Consider the following 20,933-nt stretch of genomic DNA (forward strand, 5'->3'; position numbering starts at 1 on the left):
ATCATCGTTAGGAAAGGCCAGGTTATGCAAATTTCAAAGCTTTATAAATACCCTGACTCCTCAAACCTTGTCCCAACAATCAGCAGCCATGGGCTCCTCTATGCAGCTGCCTAGCCCTGAAAATTAAAATAAATGATGCCCACAAAGCAGGAGAAGGCTATAAGAAAATAGCAAAGCATTTTCAGGTAGCCATTTCCTCAGTTCGCAATGTAATTAAGAAATGGCAGTTAACAGGAACGGTAGAGATCAAGTTGAGGTCTGGAAGACCAAGAAAACTTTCCAAGAGTAAAGCTCGTAGGATTGCTAGAAAGGCAAATCAAAACCCCCGTTTGACTGTAAAAGACCTTCAGGAAGATTTAGCAGACTCTAGAGTGGTGGTGCACTGTTCTACTATGCAGCGACACCTGCACAAATATGACCTTTATGGAAGAGTCATCAGAAGAAAACCTTTCCTGCGTCCTCACCATAAAATTCAGTGTCAGAAGTTTGCAAAGGAACATCTAAACAAGCCTGATGCATTTTGGAAACAAGTCCAGTGGACTGATGAAGTTAAAATAGAACTTTTTGGCCGCAATGAGCAAAGGTATGTTTGGAGGAAAAAAGGGTGCAGAACTTCATGAAAAGAACACCTCTCCAACTGTTAAGCACGGGGGTGGATCGATCATGCTTTGGGCTTGTGTTGCAGCCAGTGGCACGGGGAACATTTCACTGGTAGAGGGAAGAATGAATTCAATTAAATACCAGCAAATTCTAGAAGCAAACATCACACCATCTGTAAAAAAAGCTGAAGATGAAAAGAGGATGGCTTCTACAACTGGATAATGATCCTGAACACACCTCAAAATCCACAATGGACTATCTCAAGAGGCGCAAGCGAAAGGTTTTGCCATGGCCCTCACAGTCCCCCAACCTAAACATCATTGAAAAACTGTGGATAGACCTCAAAAGAGCAGTGCATGCAAGACGGCCCAAGAATCTCACAGAACTAGAAGCCTTTTGCAAGGAAGAATGGGCGAAAATCTCCCGAACAAGAACTGAAAGACTCTTAGCTGGCTACAGAAAGCGTTTACAAGCTGTGATATTTGCCAAAGGGGGTGTTACTAAGTACTGACCATGCAGGGTGCACAAACCTTTGCTTCGGGCCCTTTTCCTTTTTTGTTATTTTGAAACTGTAAAAGATGGAAATAAAAAAAGTAATCTTGCTTAAAATATTAAAGAAATGTGTCATCTTTAACTTTATGCATTTTGGAAATCAGGTCATCTTTTACTCGCTTAGCTATTCACAGTAACAGAAATTTTGACCAGGGGTGCCCAAACTTTTGCATGCCACTGTATCTAATAAGATTGAGGCATGTGGGTGGTCAGTAGCACTGAATGAAATTTTACACAACTGGATCTAACTACTAAGAGTACATAAACAGTATCTTTCACTACAACAATTCTGCATTAAAACAAAAATACTCAGTGCACTAAATATTTCAATAACTCAAAACACAACTCTTTCATTCTATAGATGCTATCTAATCTGTTGAAAAATTCGTAGAATGTTCTGTTTTATCTCATTTCCACAATCTGTCATATGTTGTTTTAGATTTCAAAATAAATTTGATGTCATTAATACAGTGATTTCTGTGGTACACTTCCATTCAATCCAGTGGTTATGTCTGTATGAAATCATATGGTATTCTGGAAATACTGGAAATCTCTGGAAATACTGTGTTGTTGCTGGTTTCATGGCTTATTGTATAGTTACAAAAAGTGGGGAATCTTGCTGCTTATCTCTCGCTGAGCAGAACTGTTCTACTTAATTGGTGATCCAATAAACAAACTGGGACCAGCTTAACGGTAGGACTTCGTGCACTAACAGTGTTCATCCCAGTGAGAGCAAGGAATCCCAACTTGAAAGTGTTTGGAAAAAAAGTCTCATTGTAGCTTTCAATGGGCTAATTCAGAGTACAGCTTAGTTATACTGAGTCCAGTTTGACGCGAAAGTCTCCTAGTCCCTTTTGTGATTGCTATTAGTGATAATCTCTGGAAATATTGTGTTGTTGCGGAGCTGGGAAAAAAAGATAATATTTTGCTGGAAAACCTACTACTGTCAGGTTATAAATAACAGGCTCCAGGCATAAATAAAAACATAGTTCAGTAAGGGATCTATAACTTCAAGAGATGAAAGGGAGAAAATGGATTAACTGTCTATTTCAAGCTCAACAGGATAGGTTGGGATCAGCTCTCAAACTTCAATCAGTGACATAAACTGGAAGATGCTATGAAGGATATGAAATCAGAATTTGTTTGTCCACAGTTCCCAGCCCTCGACATCAGGAAATAACATTTAATGCCAGGTTTTTTGGTCTGTTTTGCAAAGTATTTGCTGTTCTGTCTTGATACACTACAGTCTGCTCTGTACATGACCACAAATGATTGCAGACAGTTGTGGATACAGCTCAGCACATCACAGGCTTCCCTGTATCTACTCTGCTTACACTTTTTACTGCCACAGTAAAGCAGTCAGCATAACCAAAGATACACCGACATCGGGCAGTCTCTCTTTTCTCCTTTTCCATCAGGTAGAAGATACAAACATGTGCCACCAAACTCAAAGACAGGTTCTATCCTGCTGTTATGAGACTCTTGAGCAGATCTTTTATTCAAAAAGATGGACTCTTGACCTCACAATCTACCTCATTATGATCTTACAATTTATTGTTCACCTGCACTGCACTTTCTCTGTAGGCCTTTATACTTTTTGCTGCATTGTTATCGTTTACCTTGTTTTACTCAATGCACTGTGTAATTATTTGATCTGTATGAAAAGTATGCAAAGTAAGCTGATCGTTGCATGTGACAATAATAAACCAACACCTTTGACGTTCCCTTAAGGATCAAAGCAAAATTTAGCAATATATTGTACATAAAATTTCCAGTTAATTTTTACAGAAAGCATTTTTAGGATAGTTTTAGAAAATGCAAACAATACCAAAACAGTTCTAGTAGAAAGATACAAAATAGTTTGTAGTGTGCCAAAAATGACTTAAAAGAATGTAAAGAGAGAGCATTGTTCATAAACTTTTAGATATCCAAATCATAAGCTGATTGAATCAACATATGTACCAAACTGAAAGATCTTTCAATTCATCACTAGATCATCTTGTGATTTGAAGGAACAGCAAAGATGATAATGTGGACTCACACCTCTAAAATTGCATGCACATCCCATATCTTCGGCTATCAACCAGGAAGGCACCAAATAAAGTCCGTTTCAAATGGAAATATTGAAGTAAACTAATCAGTCAACCAGATCTCTTTGTGCCCCTCCTAAAATTAGGAAAGGCAGAAGTTTGGCAGAAAAATGGGGAGAAAATTTAAAGGTTAGATAACTAAATCAGCAAACATGGTTTGTCAACTGACTTGCAAGCATCTTCAATTTTCATTTCTTGTATGTCTGCAAAAATCAGGTTGTGTGAAGCAAAAGAATAATAAAGACAGTAGAAAGTAATAACATACAACTTAGTTAGCAATATCATAATGAGAGAGATAAATGGTAATATTCACAACACACAGCTTTTGCTACTTAAGTGCAAGGAGGTTTTAAGAGTGCCACTGTTCTTATTCCATTTGCACCTGAACCCGAGGGGGACCAATATTCTCGCAGGCAGGTCTGTTAGAGCTGGTGGGGAGGGTTTAAACTAATTCGGCAGGATGGTGGGAACTGGAGTGAAGGGAATCAGGATAGGACAGATGGTAAAAAAGTAAAGGTAGCATGCAGTCACACTGTCAGGAAGGGCAGGCAGATGATGGGACCTAGTTGCAACCAACAGGCTGAGTATCAAATCATTAGGGATGCAGAATCAGACAGGATAGCAAATATGGTACTCCAGGTGTTGTATCTAAAAGTGCGTAGTATAAGAAATAAGGTGATGATCTTGTTGCAAGATAACAGGTTGCCAGGTGTGATGTTGTGGTCATCACTGAATCGTGGCTGAAGGATGGTTGCAGCTCAGAGCTGAATGTCCAAGGTTAGACATTATTTCGGAGCGACAGGAAGGTAGGCAGGGGGGTGGTGTGGCTCTACTGGTAAATAACGGCATCAAATCAGTAGAAAGATGTGACATAGGATCAGAAGATGTTGAGTCCTTGAGGGTTGAGTTAAGAAACTGCAAGGGTAAAAGGAAGTTGATGGCAGTTATATACAGGCCTCCCAACAGTGGCTGGGAGGTGGACCACAGGTTACAACAGGAAATAGGAAAAATGAGTCAAAAGGGCAATGTTATGGTAGACAAGAGAAATTTTAACATGCAGGTTGATTGGGAAAATTAGGTTGGTAATGGATCGCAAGAGAGTGGGTTTGTTGAATGCCGAAGAGATAGATTTTTAGAGCAGTTTGTCATTGAGCCTACTAGGGGATCAGCTATACTGGATTGCGTGTTATGTAACCGGAGGTGATGAGGGAGTTTAAGGTAAAAGAACCTTTGGGAACCAATGATCACAATATGATTGAATTCAACTTGAAATTTAATAGGGAAAAAGTAAAGTCTGATGTAGCAGTAATTCAGTGGAGTAAGGGACATTACAGTAGTATGAGAGAGGAGTTGGCCAAAGTAAGTTGGTAGGAACTGCTGGCAGGGATGTCAGCAGAGCAGCAATGGCATGTATTTCTGGGAAAAACGAGGAAGGTGCAGGACACATGCATTCCAAAACTGAAGAAATACTCAAATGGTAAAATAGTACAATCATGGCTGACAAGGGAAGCCAAAGCCATTGTAAAAGCAAAAGAAAGGGCACACAACAAAGCAAAAATTAGTGGGAAGATAAAGGATTGGGAAGTTTTTAAAAACCTGAGAGCAACTAAAAAAATCATTAGAAGGGAAAAGATGAAATATGAAAGCAAGCTAGCAAATAATATCAAAATGGATAGTAAAGGTTTATTCAAGTATATTAAAAATAAAAGAAATGAGAGTGGATATCGGACCACTAGAAAATGAGGCTGGAGAAATAATAACGGGAGACAAGGAGATGGCTGATGAACTAAATAAGTATTTTCCATCAGTCTTCACTGTGGAGGACACTGGCAGCTTACCTGATATTGTAGTGTGTGAAGGAAGTGAAGTGGGTGCAGTTACTGTTACAAGAGAGAAGGTGCTCAAAATGCTTAAAGACCTAAAGGTGCACAAGTCACCCAGACCAAATGAACTGCACCCTAGGGTTTTGAAAGAGGTAGCGTTAGAGAATGTGGTGGCATTAGAAATGATCTTTCAAAAATCACTGGACTCTGGCATGCTGCCAGAGAACTGGAAAATTACAAATGTCACCCCACTCTTTAAGAAAGGAGGAAGACAGCAGAAAGGAAATTATAGACCAGTTAGCCTGACCCCAGTGGTTGGGAAGATGTTAGAATGAATTATTAAGGATGAGGTGATGGAATACTTGGTGACACAGGAAAAGATAGGACAAAGTCAGCATGGTTTCCTTCAGGGAAAATCCTGCCTGACGAATCTGTTGGAATTCTTTGAGGAATTTATAGTAGGTTAGATAAACTTTATCAACTTTATTGTCATTGTGCTGTGTACAGATACAAAGCCAATGAAATGTATTTAGCATCCGACCAGAAATGCAAAGAATAGTGCTATTTACAAAATAACTGTGAATAAAAAGTGCTATAGCACACAAATATAAAAGTACTGAGACAGTACAATATGGGTGCAATATTGCTTAGCACTGTGATGTGCGGTTCAGCAGGGTCACAGCCTCAGGGAAGAAGCTCTTCCTGTGCCTGCTGGTGCGGGAGCGGAGGCTCCTGTAGCGCCTACCGGATGGGAGGAGAGTTAAAAAGTCCATGGTTAGGGTGCAGTAGATGTTTGACAAGGCTACTTACCAACTTAAGAGCCCATGGTATCACAGAAAAGTTACTAACACGGTTCAGCATTGGCTGACTGGTAGAAGGCAGCGAGTGGGAATAAAGAAATCCTGTTCTGGTTGGCTGCCAGTGACTAGTGGTGTTCTGCAGGGGTTGGTGTTGGGACCACTTCTTTTTTATGCTGTATATAAATGACATAGATGACGGAATAGACGGCTTTGTTGCTAAGTTTTTTTTACGCAGAGAGTGGTGAGTGGAATGGGCTGCCGGTGGCCGTGGCGAAGGTGGAAATGATAGGGTCTTTTAAGAGACTCCTGGATGGCTACATGGAGCTCAGAAAAATAGAGAGCTATGGGTAAAGCCTGGGTAGTTCTAAGGTAGGGCCATATTCAGCACAGCTTTGTGGGACGAAGGGCCTGTATTGTGCTGTATGTTTTCTATGTTTCTATGATACCAAGATTGGCAGAGGGACAGGTAGAGTTGAGGAAACAGGTAAGATGCAGAAGGACTTAGGAGAATGGACAAGAAAGTAGTAAATGAAATGCGAAGTTGGAAATTGCACGGTCACTTATGTACTTTTAGGTCTTGCAGCTTTTTGAGCACCTCCTCTCTTGCACGCAACAAATTAGTATTTATCGTTAGTGGGAAAGTAGTAGAGAAAATGTCAGGTGTTGAATAGATGACTCTATTGGATTAGCAGTTATAGTTTTGGATTAGCAGCTATAGTTTCTTGTTAGAGAAAGACCTTGAAACATGTTACAGAAAATCTCAACAGGTTTCGACATTACCTTTTTTTAAACCCCATACATTTTCAGAAACACTGACAGTTTGGAGTGGGATTGGTTTGAGCCAACTATTCACCAAGTGAAGAGGGAAAAGATTCCTGCTTTTTATTTATTATGTGACTGCAAATTTATGTACAAATATAAAACTACTAAAAGCTTTACTACAGTATATTAAAAGAAGCTTTGAGAAGTACACTTTATGTTGCCTTGCACTTTAAACACTTCTTGGACATTCTTGTTCATATTATAGTGTTATAAAACTGTTCCAATGGTTATATTTTTATAATAGTTATATTTTCATGATAAGACAATGTACAGTGGAAAAAAAATCATGATTTTCTCCCATTCTCTTATTTTAATTACTTCTTTATACTATTGGCAATGTTTCCATGACAACAGAGCAGACTGCAATCATCCAATTCCACCCTAACTCTATCAAAGCCTCCTTAAAACTGCAGTGTCTCAGCTACAGATTAGCAGACTGATTAGTAACACACAAAAATGCATTTTTAGCATTTTGTCTGTGTTGTTCTAGATTTCTAGCATCTGCAGAAACTCTTGTGTAGACTGATTAGTAAGCTGTTTTGTATAAGCAATGAAAAAATATCGTATTATGAGAGATAAATGCAAATGCTCACAGTTTTTTTTGCTACTTAAATGCAGGATAGGTTCAAGAGTGCCACATCTACAGTTCCACTTAATACTATTTTGTATAATCAATGAAAAGGAACAGATTAAATTCAACTTTTAAACAAATTTGCAAAAAATGAATTTGTAACTTTAATCAGATTTATCCAAATTATTATTTCTATAAAGCATACTGTTGATAAAGGCATCTACTTCTATTATTGTTTTAAGACCGAGATTGCTGTTATGTAGGATAATAGCTTTCCATCATAACCACTGGGAAGAACTATTTCAATTACATACAAAAATGGTATGTCCTCCCCGGTTATATCTATAGGTTATATCAAATATCAACATTTTTAAAATAACAGTAAAAATGGGGCCTGGAAATTATATCACTTGTTCAGTATTACCTGACAAAACTGAATTCTGAAAGATGAAACATGGCCACCAGAATTCTGAAGGATGCATATTTGAAATATATCAGTTATTTTTAAAAGTTTACAAAATAGAGCACAAAATGAGATGATCATTCCCTGATTTGTCTGAAGCCTATATTTACAGACCTATTTTTAAAGGCTTAACAACTTATGTAAACACATCAGGAAATTAACAAGTAGTATGAAATCTACTGTCCAATGCTGCTGCTGATAAAATCTCAACATCACATGCATTTAGACTGTGAAGAGGCAAATACTGCTGGTATCATAATGAATCAGTGCAGTGTACTTTTGGTCAGTTGGCATAAAATTTAGCCCATTCGTATCCAAATTAAAACAATTTTTTTAAAACAAAAAACCACTTTTGGAACAGTTTTATTCATTGAGAAAGAAAAACAAAAGATTAACATGTTTCATTAGTGAAAATTTATTTACCTCAAATTGTAGTGGAGTATTACATCTGCTAGCAGCAAGGGAATGAAGGGGAGAATAAACCGTATTATATCCATTTTTCTTATCCTCTTCTCCTGGAAACAAGGTGCAAGGCATCATTATCGTCGGACTTGACATGACAGTGTCCGTGACAGATGCTGGCGCTGACAGTGGACTACAAGGTCCTGTCAAATCAGTCAAGCTCATGTCTGACAGATACCGTGTCTTTCGTTTCTTCAGAGGTGCAATCAACTCTACAAAACAGAATAAAATTATCTAACAGCCATTAGAAAGCGCACACATCTACACTGTACACAAGGTGCTGAGGTCAAGATGCAGGGCATAATGAATACATGAATGTTTCCTGCACAGCTGCTTTTTCCACTTGTTTTCAGATCTTTCATTTGTTTTGAGTCATTTTCATAAAAATTTAATATGCTCTTATCAAAATACCACAAATGTAGATTAACATGTTTACTCCTCGTTTAGAATAACTGAACATCTAAGCAACAAATTCTGATCAGGACTGGAACTTACAATCTTAACCTCAATAATTTTCAGAAAGGTTTCTTTTTAAATAGCAGAATGTTGAATAAACTAATATTTAGTAAATGCAACAAAGCTTATTTGACTCCAAACAGATTGGTTCTATGTATTTTCTGAAGTTAGCAGTGGATATGCTAACAGCAATAATCCAATATAATGAAATAAAAATTACATTTAGAACATTTCAGTAAGGATGAAAGGTGCAAGGGTAACTGTGCACATCAAAAACTATGAAAATAGCAAGAGAGGACAAAGCCAGCCAGATTCCATATGTCCTCACTAGAAGAAACTTTCTGCAGTACATACAGTATCAACAGATCATGAAAAGGAAATGGAGGAAGAAATATACAAAATGAATAAAAATAAAAGTATTATAGGAAATTACATTCCTGTTTTATTCCAGCAATGCATGTTCAATCTTGACTTCATATCCCATTTGCTTAGGGTTTTCATGTTCTAACTGTGATAGCATGGGCTTTTACAAGGTGCTTCAGTTTCTCACCTCATCCCAATGATGTTAGGTACAATACATTATCCCTGGCTTAGGTAAGTGGCAAAAGAATCACAGGGAAGTTGATGGGTATGCGAGGAAGAGGAAGTTGCAGAGTTACAGGAAAAATAGTGGAATTATTGTGCTTAGAGTTGCATGGGCTAAATTGCCTTCTCCATCATAACATACACTCAATGGCCACTTTATTAGGTACAGACGTGGAAACCCAGTGTAGGCTTCTGCTGCTGTAGCTCATCCACTTCAAAGAGTTGTGCAGTCAGATATTCTTCGATATACCACTATTGTAATGCCTGGTTATTTGAGTTATTGTCACCTTTATGTCAGCTTAAACTAGTCTGGCCAATCTCCTCTGACCTCTCTCACTATCAAGGCGTTTTCCTTCACAGAACTGCCACTCACTGGATGTTTTCAGTTTCTTACACCATCTCTGTAAACTCAAGAGACTGCTGTGCTGAAAACCCCAGGAGACCAGCAGTTTCTGAGACACTCAAACCACCCCTTCTGGCACAACAAACATTCCATGGTCAAAATCACTTGGATCACATTTCTATCCCTGTCTAATATTTGGTCTGAACAACAACTGGACATCTTGACCATGTCTGCATGCCTTTATGCACAGAGTTGCTGCCACATGATTAGATTAGATATTTGCACTGCACAAGCAGCTGTACCTAATAAAGTGGCCACTGACTGTATATTGGTTTCTCAACTAATGAGGAGAAAATGAGAAAGAATAGACAGATGAAGTGATTACAATGCTTACAAGATCTTTTGTTGACCATTTATAAGAGAATCCCATCAACATACTGCTTTAGGAAATAAAGCAAAAGATGACAAGCTGGACATGATGAACATCTTAAAAATAGTGATCACAATATAAACAAGCTTTAAGAAAATCATTAATTGATTATAGAGTAGAAAATGAGACTGGTATAGGAGGAACTGAGGAAAGAGCTTGGGAATGGAAACTGGAGAAAAAGTTTGATGACAGTGAGCAAAATTTTGAATTGGACCCGCAGAGTGCTGAAGATACAGAACTTTGCAAAAGTCCTGGATACAAAGACTTATGTAGCTAGGGAGCCCAAGACTTTTGGACTGTATTGTGGTAATTTAATGTATTGCACTGTATTGCTACTACTGCAGCAGAAAGAAAACTCATGACATATATGAGCCATGGTAAACCTGATTCTGATAGAAATCTCTACTGTGGACTGATGGTGGGAAGGAGGCAGGGAGAGGGGAATCATGGTTGGAAAAGGAGAAGGGAGCGGGAAGCACCAGAGACATATTCTATTCCAATTGTTTGGAATAACTTTCCTGGTGTCTCAGGGCTGGGTGTATCTGCACCCATGCCAACCCTCAGCCCATTTCTCTTCCACCTGTCCCATACCCCTCTGGCAGAACTCCACCCTTGCCAGTCTGAACATCCTCTTCTCCCACCAAATAAACAAACTCACTCTCTGCTTCACATTGACACAGTACTGTGCAAAAGTCTTAGGCACCCCAGCTATACGTGCGCCTAATAGTTTTGCACAGTACTGTATATATTTTAGTAAAAATAGGAATGAGATGCCCTGGATAAGGATTAAAAAATTGAATCAAAAGAAAAAAGTATATTCAAAATAGGTAAGCAATAGGTAACCACATGGCCTGTATAATAATGAATGCAAAGCTACTTTTTAAACTTACCCGTTGAGGTATGGGAGTCATTCAGTACTTCAGGCATATTGTTGTTGTCATTACTGTGGTATATGGGTGATGTCTCTTGTCCTATATTTGGTGTAAGGGGAAGTTGCACCATGGCCTCATCCATTGCCTGTTTCATCCATCTCTGAAAAGTACCAAGTTAATTATCCAAAATAGTTCAAGCACAACTCTGCATTACTTCTACCAATCTACCATCTGTTTGAAAGAGGGATCACTGAGGAAAATGCAGTATAGAGAACTATAAATAAGTTTAAAAGAAGTTTAATGTCTGGCAAAAATCTACCGTAGACAAATGTACTATTCTCAAATTTTAGATCCCGATAATAGCAAAGTTTTGGATTTCAACCAATAATGAGTCAATTTTGGACTTCAGCAGTATGAACAATGAATCTAGTATGAACTAGTATCACAATACTTGCATTAATTCTACAGTCACTTATTTCAGAGATATGGATCATAAATTTGGATCTTCTGTACCACCCCCAAGAAATATTCTATTTCAACATCATAATAGATTCAAATACACAATTTTCCAGATGGAATGGTCATGTGATAAAAACTCAAGTGACATTACCAGTAATAAGATAGACCAGATAGCAGTAAAAATCTACAAACGTTTGTATATTCTCATCCTTCAGGTAAGATATTTCTTCATTTTTTCCAAATCTCTGCCATATTGATTCAGGACACAACTACACACTTTATCTTGCAACATCAAGGAATAAAAAGTCAATTGTGCAAGATTATAGCCCATAGAACAACAGGATCTCATTCCTCATCATATTCACAATCCTACTCCTAAATTGATTTCTTAAAATGATCCATTATATCACTTGATTAAACACATAGCATAAGGATGATTCAATATCATAAGACTAAAGAGAAAAACTCCCATGTTGATTTAGTAACTAAACTAACAAATTAGATTATCAAGTTCTTTTAAACCTTGAACCTGGAGAACAGAATCAAATGAACTGTAGAACAGAAGAGATTCTGCAGATTGTGGAAATCTAGAGCAACACACACACACAAAATGCTGCAGGTACTCAGGTCAGGTAACATCGAAAGAAATGAATGAATAAACAATTGATGTTTTGGCCCGTGATCCTTCATTGGGAGTCCTGATTAACAGTCTTGGCCTGAAGTGTCGACTCTTTATTCATTTGCATAGATGCTACGTAACTTGCTGAATTCCTCCAGCATTTCCAGTGTGTTGCACCAAATTAACTGTTAATTTAATGTATCAGAGAAATTAATATTAACCGATGTACACTATCTAGTGAGAAATCCGTACTGCAGGGGAGGAGAAAAAAAATAATCCTCCTCTTGAAGTTGGGTTTGTAATTGCACATTCCGAACACATTATGATCAGATGCCATATACACAAACAAAAATCAGATCTCTCAAAAGGTCAGAAATGCATAAGTGAAATTGTCTAATTCCTCAAAAGTCAAAACGCTTGATTAAATTTGATCAACCTAAAAGCTTATAGAAAATAGCAGAACACAGAATTTGAGTCAACAATAGTAACAGTCAAAGTACAGATCTTATTCAATTTTAGCAATCAAAATTGGACACCATGCCTCAGCAGTGTGGATTGAACCTACTTTCCTAGTTCAAATCAGTTGTCTGCCGGAATGAGTTAACCAGTTTAGGTTTTTGCTGACGAGCAAAGAGGTCTGAAGCCAGACCACTATACTCAACTATACAGTGAATTTATTTAAATCTTACATCCATCCCACAACGAGGGAGTAAAATTCTTTGCGTTATAACTTCGTCGCAATGTACAGACATGTCAATTTAAAAGAATAATGGCTTGTAGAAAGAAGCTGTCCCATAACCTGTTGGTCTTGACTTTAATGCTGCGGTACCATTTGGCAGACAGAATTAGCTGAAACGGTCTGTGGTTGGGGGAACTGGTGTCCCAGATGATCTTTCAGGCCTTCTTTATGCACATGCTGCTGCAAGCGTCCACAATGGACGGGAGTTCACATCCACAGATGAACTGGGCTGTCTATACCACTCTGCAGTGCCCAGCGATCAAGGTTGGTGCAGTTCCCATACCAGGCGGTGATACAGCCAGTCAGGATGCTCTCAATTGTGCCCCTATAGAAGGTCTTGAGGATTTGGGGGCTCATGCCGAACTTCTTCAGTCACCTGAGGTGGAAGAGATGCTGTTGTGCTTATTTTGCCACACAGCCAAGATGAGATCTTTGGATATGTGTATACCGAGGAACTTGAAAAAATTCACCCTCTCAACTACAGTCCTATTGATGTGGATCGGGGCAAGCCTGTCTCCATTCCTCCTATAATCCACAATCAGCTCTTCTGTTTTTTGAACATTGAGGTTGTATTGAGGTTCTTCAATACAAGCAGACATTCTCAAAAGAATTAATTGTTTCACCTAGCTTGATTAATTGGATTTGGTCATGGTTTAGTTTCTTCTCAATTTGTTGAATTTCATCAGGGATAATACAGGCAGACATACAAGCTCCCCAAAGGATTTCACAGTTCATACTTGAGGCAAATTCACACTAAATCAACACATGGGAAATGTGAAACAACAATTGGTAATATACTGTGATGCTCTACAAAGCTCTCACTGAATTGTTGAATGCATTTTATGGTCTCCCGGTGATGCACCAGTGCCACCAACAGTAAGGAAAATGTTCCATTTGGGAACCTACATCTTCTACGTTTGAGTATAATAGGTTTCTTCAGAAAGTTGCACTTTCTGTTTGCACAATTTGCAAACAAAAATGATAGGAGAAAATTATGAGAAAGCAGTTGAGTAAGAGTATTCAATATAACTGCAGCAAACTGACCCCTGATAAAGTATGAGACTAGAATACTGGACATGTGGTTCAAACACAAATTTGATATTATGACCATAGCCTGCATTCTCTACCCGGAAGGTTTCCATTAAGATGCTTGAAAATAGCAGATAACACTGGAAATGCCAGCATTAATCACTGTTAAAGATTAATGATCTGATATTTTCAAGTTAAATCCAACATTTATCAAGTTGTTGTAGAGATAAAGAACATGCTTACCTTTTTGCAAGATCCATAATTGCCATCACACACAACTCTTTGTCTTCTTCTTTCAGGAGCAAAGGGGGAGCCAAAGCGGATGTAGTGTTTAGGGGTTGTGCAAATATGAGGACTATGGCTCAGACCTGGCAACATGTTCAGTGTTGTTGCCAATACAGTAGGATCAGTTGTGATGCGTAACGGGCGGTCATATGGGCAGTCAGAACGCTCAACCTTGTCATTTAACCATTCCGACACTAAATACTGCAACAAAAAAGCACAAAAAGTTTAGAAAAAAAATATAGCAATTCATTACAACTGTAAAGGACCTTTTCCCAATATATTTACATTGTTTCATCAAGCTGTATGCATTGACATATGACAAAATAAGACTGCCAAAAGAACTTGAGGAAGTGTGGTAGATCAATCAGTTCTTCATTTCAGTTCCACCACTCTATAAGACCATTATGATGCAATCTTGGCCTCAACACAATTTCACATTAGCTCCTCTTGCCCTTTGACTTCCTTTACTTGTCTGTAAATCTCTACCTTGAAAATGAGTGATGACTCTTTCCCCACAGCTCTGAGGCAGAAAATTCCATTCATAGCACACTAAAACAAAATCTTCATCTCCAGCTTAAATAGCTTCAAAGTGTGTTCTTCCATGTCCAGTAGATCCTTTCAACACCCACCCTGTCAATCCTATGCAGAATTTTTCATTTATCAATACAACATGTCTTATTCTGAACTTTAATGTATAGGCCCATTTCTTTGTGTCAACCGTTTCATCCCTGGAATGAATGTAGTGAACCTTCTTTGCACTGTTTCTAAAGCAAGCACCTCTCTTCTTAAATATGCAGATAACAAATACACACAATACTCAGGTGGTGATTTAACCAGTGCCTGTAAAGATGTGTAAAACTTTCCTTTCTTTATAACACTCACAACACGCTGGAGGAACTCAGCAGGTCGGGCAGCATCCGTGGAAAAGATCGGTCGACGTTTCGGGCTGGAACCCTTCATCAGGACTGAAGAGGGAGGGGGCAGAGGCCCTATAAAGAAGGTGGGAGGAGGGTGGGAAGGAGAAGGCTGGTAGGTTCCAGGTGAAAAACCAGTAAGGGGAAAGATAAAGGGGTGGGTGAGGGAAGCAAAGAGGTGATAGGCAGGAAAGGTGAAGAAGGAATAGGGGATAGCACACTGGGTAGTAGAAGGAGGCGGAACCATGAGGGAGGTGATAGGCAGCTGGGGGAGGGGACAGAGTGACATAGGGATAGGGGAAGGGAGGGGGAGGGAATTACCAGAAGTTGGAGAATTCTATGTTCATACCAAGGGGCTGGAGACTACTTAGACGGTATGGTGTTGCTCCTCCAACCTGAGTTTAGCCTCATCATGGCAGTAGAGGAGGCCATGTATGGACATATCTGAATGGGAGTGAGAAGCAGAGTTGAAGTGGGTGGCTACTGGGAGATCCTGTCTGTTTTGGCAGACGGAGCAGAGGTGCTCGACGAAGCGGTCCCCCAATCTGCGTCGGGTTTCACCGATGTAGAGGAGGCCGCACCGGGAGCACCGGATGCAATAGATGACCCCAACAGACTCACAAGTGAAGTGTTGCCTCACTTGAAAGTACTGTTTGGGGCCCTGAATGGTGGCAAGAGAGGAGGTGTAGGGGTAGGTGTAGCACTTGTGCTTACAGGGATAAGTGCCAGGTGGGAGATCCGTGGGGAGGGACATGTGGACCAGGGAGTCGCGGAGGGACCGATCCCTGCAGAAGGCGGAGAGGGGTGGAGAGGGAAAGATGTGCTTAGTGGTGGGGTCCTGTTGAAGGTGGCGGAAGTTGCGGAGGATAATGTGTTGGATCCGGAGGCTGGTGGGGTGGTAGGTGAGGACAAGGGGAACTCTGTCCCTGTTGTGGTGGTGGGAGGATGCTGTGAGAGCCGAAGTGCGGGAAATGGAGGAGATGCGGGCGAGGGGATCCTTCCTTACTAAAACTTGTGTGAATGAGTGTGTGCCTACAAAGACTTACTGTACATTCCCAAACCAAAAACCATGGATGAACCAGGAGGTACATCATCTGCTGAAGGCTAGATCTGTGGCATTCATGTCTGGTGACCCAGGCACGTACCAGAAAACCAGGTATGATTTGTGGAGGTCTATTTCAAGGGCAAAGAGACAATTTCGAACAAGGTTGGAGGTGACATCGGATGCACAGCAACACTGCAGGGTCTGCAAGACATTACTTCCTACAAAGCGAAACACAATAGCATGAATAACAGTTATGCTTCACTACCAGATGAACTCAACGCCTTCTATGCCCACTTTAAAAGGGAGAACATAACGATAGCTGTGAAGATCCCTGCTGCACCTGATGACCCTGTGATTTCCATCTCAGAGGCCAATGCTAGGCTATCTTTAAAACGGGTGAACCCTCACAAGTCGGAAGATCCCGAGTACTTGGTGAGGCTCTGAAAACCTATGCCAACCAACTGGCGTGAGTATTCAATGACATTTTCAACCTCTCACTGCTACGGGCAGAAGTTCCCACTTGCTTCAAAAAGGCAATAATTATACCAGTGCCAAAGAAGGATAATGTGGGCTGCCTTAATGACTCTCACCCGGTAGCACTCACATCTACAGTGATGAAATGTTTTGAGAGGTTGGTCATGACTAGACTGAACTCCTGCCTCAGCAAGGACCTGGACCCATTGCAATTTGCCTATCGCCACAATAGGTCAATGGCAGACACAATCTCAATGGCTCTCCACGTGGCTTTAGACCACCTGGACAACACAAACACCTACGTCAGGATGCTGTTCATTGACTATAGTTCAGCATTTAATACCATCGTTTCCACAATCCTTATTGAGAAGTTGCAGAACCTGGGCCTCTGTACCTCTCTCTGCAATTGGATCCCTGACCTCCTAACCAGAAGACCACAACCGGTGTGGATTGGTGATTATCAACACTGGCATACCTCAGTGGGATGTGCTTAGCCCACTGCTCTACTCTCTATATACACATGACTGTGTGTCTAGGCAGACTTCAAATACCATCTATAAATTTGCTGATGATACAACCATTGTTGGTAGAATCTCAGATAGTGACAAGAGGGTGTACAGCAGTGAGATATACCAACTAGTGGAGTGGTGTCGTGTCACAGCAACAACCTGGCACTCAATGTCATTAAGATGAAAGAGCTGATTGGGTCTTCAGGAAGGGTTAGACGAAGGAACACATACCAGTCCTCAGAGGGATCAGAAGAGGAGAGAGAGAGAGCAGTTTCAGTTTCTTGGGTGTCAAAATCTCCAAGGACCTAACCTGGTCCCAACATACTGATGCAGTTATAAAGAAGGCAAGACAGTGACTATACTTCATTAGGAGCTTAAATTTGGTGTGTCAACAAATCCACTCAAAAATTTCTATAGATGTTCAGTGGAGAGCATTCTGACAGGCTGCATCACTGTTTGGTATTGGGGGGGCGGGGGGGGGTGCTACTGGACAGGACCAAAAGAAGCTGCACAGGGATGTAAATGTAGTTGGCTCCATCTTGAGTACTAGCGTACAAAGTACCCAGGACATGCCCTTTTCTCACTATTACCATCAGGTAGGAGGTACAAGAGCCTGAAGGCACACACTCAGTGATTTAAGAACAGCTTCTTCCCCTCTGTCATCTGATTCCTAAATGAACATTGAACCCTTGGACACTACCTCACTGTTTAATAAATATTATTTGTTTTTTGCATGATTTTTAATCTATTCAATGTACGCATACTACAATTGATTACTTACTTACTATTGTACTGTTTTTCCTCTTTCTTCTATATTATGTGTTGCATTGAACTGCTGCTGCAAAGTTAACAAATTTCAAGATACATGCCAGTGATAATAAACCTGATTCTATTCCTTACCCTTTGCAATAATGGCAATATTGCTTCTTAATGACCTATATGCTAAATTGCAGATGTCATTACACTGCTACATTTTGCAGCCTCATTTCATTTAAACAATAACTTGTTTTATCCATTCTTTCTTCCAAAGTAGATAACCTCACATTTTTCTACATTATACAACATCTGGCAATTTTTGTTCACTAACTGAACACACTTGGAGTCCTCTTCAAAATTTGCTTACCTAGTTGTATTTAAATAGGCAGCAAGTCTGGCTGCAGTACATTGAGTTCCTTCATCCAAGTCATTAATACAGATTGCAAACATTTTTGAGCCAGCAATGAACCATATGGCATTCCACTGGTGATTAAGTGTCACATTTATTCCAAAACCATTTCCCATTCGTTAACTAATCCTTATATCCATGTTACTACATTATCTACAAATCTGATGTGCTCTTATTTTATGCAATAACCCTATATATGGCACCTTCTGGAAATTCAAATACACCACTTGACCTGCACTATTCAGTTTATACTTTTGAGTGCGTGGCAAAGTAGAGCTTCAATACTGCATGCAAGTTTGCTGATGACACCACTATTGTTGACCGAATCAAAGTTGTTGACAAATCTGCATATAGGAGGGAGGTTGAAAATCTGGATGAATGGTTTATAAAAGGAAGAAGCCAGAGGTCCATGAGCTGGTGATTATTAACGGTACGATGGTAGTGAAGGACAGTAGCTTTAAACTCCTTGGCATTAGCATTTCAGAGGATCTGTCCTGGAACCAGCATGCAAGAGTTATCACAAAGACGGCACAACAACAGCACCTCTAATTTCTTAGAGGATTGTGTAGATTGGCAAGCTTCTGGAGATGCACAGAGGAGAGCATCTTGATCTGTTGCATCAAAACCTGTTATGGCAACATTCATGTCCACAAACAGAAATGCAGTGGATACAGCCCAAACCATCACAATTAAACTTGCCACATACATCTCCATGAAACTTCCCTTGCCTCTCACCTTAAACCTATGCTCTCCAATATTTCCTAGTCCTGAAGAAGGGTCTCGGCCCGAAACGTCGACTGTACCTCTTCCTAGAGATGCTGCCTGGCCTGTTGTGTTCACCAGCAACTTTGATGTGTGTTGCTTGAATTTCCAGCATCTGCAAAATTCCTCCTGTTTGCCCTCCAATATTTGATGTTTTCATCTTGGGAAAGAGTAGCTACTTACCCTATCTATGCCTCTTATCATTTTTATACTTCTACCATGTTGCCTCTGAGCTCCCAATACTCCACAGAAAACAATCCAAATTTGTCTAGCTCTCACTCTTGATTAAACTCTTCTGCACCTTCTTCAAAGTTTCCACATCCTTTCTGAAATACAATGAACTGCATGCAACACTCCAATGTGGCAAAACAAAAAGCTTTATACTGTACATATGGAATATGACTTACCTGCTTTTATACCCGACACCCGCACAATGAAGGCAAGCATGCCATGTTTACCTTCTTTACCAACCCATCTATAGGATTTGCTTTCTTTTGTCTCCTTTCTTCCATTAGATTTTTGATTTCATCTGTCATCCATTTACTCTTTGTGCTTTTTTCTTTTTTAGGAATCACTGACTTTGCTGATTCTACCAAGGCATCCTTTAGAGAGTAAAATTTCATTTCTACATGTTTGCTATCATCTTCAACAGATTCTATTTCTAGACTTTGAAAGAATGGTTAAACCAGGAATGTGAGCAAATAGAAAGAATCCCTATTACTGATCCAAAAAGGTTACATCAACAAATCAAGAATATCACTGGTAAAAAGCTCCTCTGTTCTTCAGGTGGATGTTTGAAAGCTGAGGACGGTACCATATCATGGAAAAAGATGAAATTGTGAACAGATGGACTGAATATATTCAGGAATTGTTTGATGACAATCAAGGAGAAAAACCAGAAATTAAGAAAAACATTGAAGGTCCAAGTATTTTAAAATCTGAAGTTCGTAAAGCAATAAATAAGATGAAGGAAGGGAAGGCAGCAGGTCCTTATGAATTAGTAATAGAACAAATTATCACCCTTAAAGATTATGGAATTAAAAAAAGTTACTGATTTAATCAATGACATTTATGAGACTGGAATAATACAAGAGATGAAAAAAATCAGTATTTATCACTCTTCCTAAGAAACTTGGAGCAATAGAATGTGAATTACATAGGAACATAAGTTTAATGAGTCACATCACCAAGAATTTTGATGACAAGAGCTAAAAGTAAGATACAAGCTGAAATAGGTAAAGAACAATGTGGTTTTGTGAAAGACAAAGGTATAAGAAACGCAATATTGATGTTAAGGATACTATCAGAACGAGCTATTCAAGTGCAAAAAGATTTGTTTGTTTTATCGACTACTCAAAAGCATTTGATAAAGTGAAGCCCAATAAGTTATTCAAAATATTGCAGGAAACTCTAGACCTAGATTCGAAAGACCTCCGCCTAATCAGAAATCTGTACTGGGAACAAACTGCTGCTGTAAGAATAGATAAGTGAGTCAGTTTATGAAAATCAAGAGAGGCGTTAGACATGGGTGTGTTTTCTCCCCTGATTTATTTGATGTGTACAGTGAAACAATATTACAAAAAATTAAAGAGACATCTTGGGAATCAAAGTTGGCGGTGAAAACATCAATAATGTCAAATATGCACATGACACTGTGTTAATTGCAAGTACGGAGGAAGAACTACAAAACTTAATTGTTGAAGAAAGTGCAAAAATGGGTCTATCAATTGCAAAAAGACAGAATGTATGGTGATATCCAAAAAGGAGGAGAATCCTATCTGCAGGCTGAGAATAAACAGAGAAGACATAAAACAATAACAGAACTTTTGCTACTTAGGAAGCTGGGTGACATCAGATGGCAGGCGCAACATGGACATCAAAAGAAGAATTGGGATGGCAAAAGAGACCTTTACGAGAATGAAGAGTATACTGACCAACACTAAACTAGGCATGACAACCCGTCTCAGAGTACTGAAATGTTATGTTTATCCAGTTATGTTATATGGCTCAGAATGTTTGGACAATATCTAGTAACATGAGGAAACGAATTGAAGCAGCAGAGAT

The 20,933-nt window shown here is 39.4% G+C and overlaps 1 protein-coding gene across 10 annotated transcripts in view; it reads right to left on the reverse strand.

Annotated features, from left to right (window-relative positions):
• The window catches only part of setd5 (SET domain containing 5), a 184,772-nt gene that overhangs the window by 33,634 nt on the left and 130,205 nt on the right, over positions 1-20,933 (reverse strand). For 9 of the 10 annotated variants that reach the window (XM_072280857.1, XM_072280856.1, XM_072280863.1 and 6 more), the window contains 3 exons: positions 13,959-14,201; positions 10,888-11,029; positions 8,145-8,395 (listed from right to left, as the gene is read on the reverse strand). In XM_072280857.1, coding sequence (XP_072136958.1) covers positions 8,145-8,395; positions 10,888-11,029; positions 13,959-14,201 — 636 coding nt within the window. The remainder of the gene's footprint in view (positions 1-8,144; positions 8,396-10,887; positions 11,030-13,958; positions 14,202-20,933) is intronic. The other variant, XM_072280862.1, reaches the window with a different exon arrangement.

The sequence above is a fragment of the Mobula birostris genome, chromosome 16 (assembly GCF_030028105.1).
Source record: "Mobula birostris isolate sMobBir1 chromosome 16, sMobBir1.hap1, whole genome shotgun sequence".
NCBI classification, from domain to species: Eukaryota; Metazoa; Chordata; class Chondrichthyes; order Myliobatiformes; family Myliobatidae; genus Mobula; species Mobula birostris.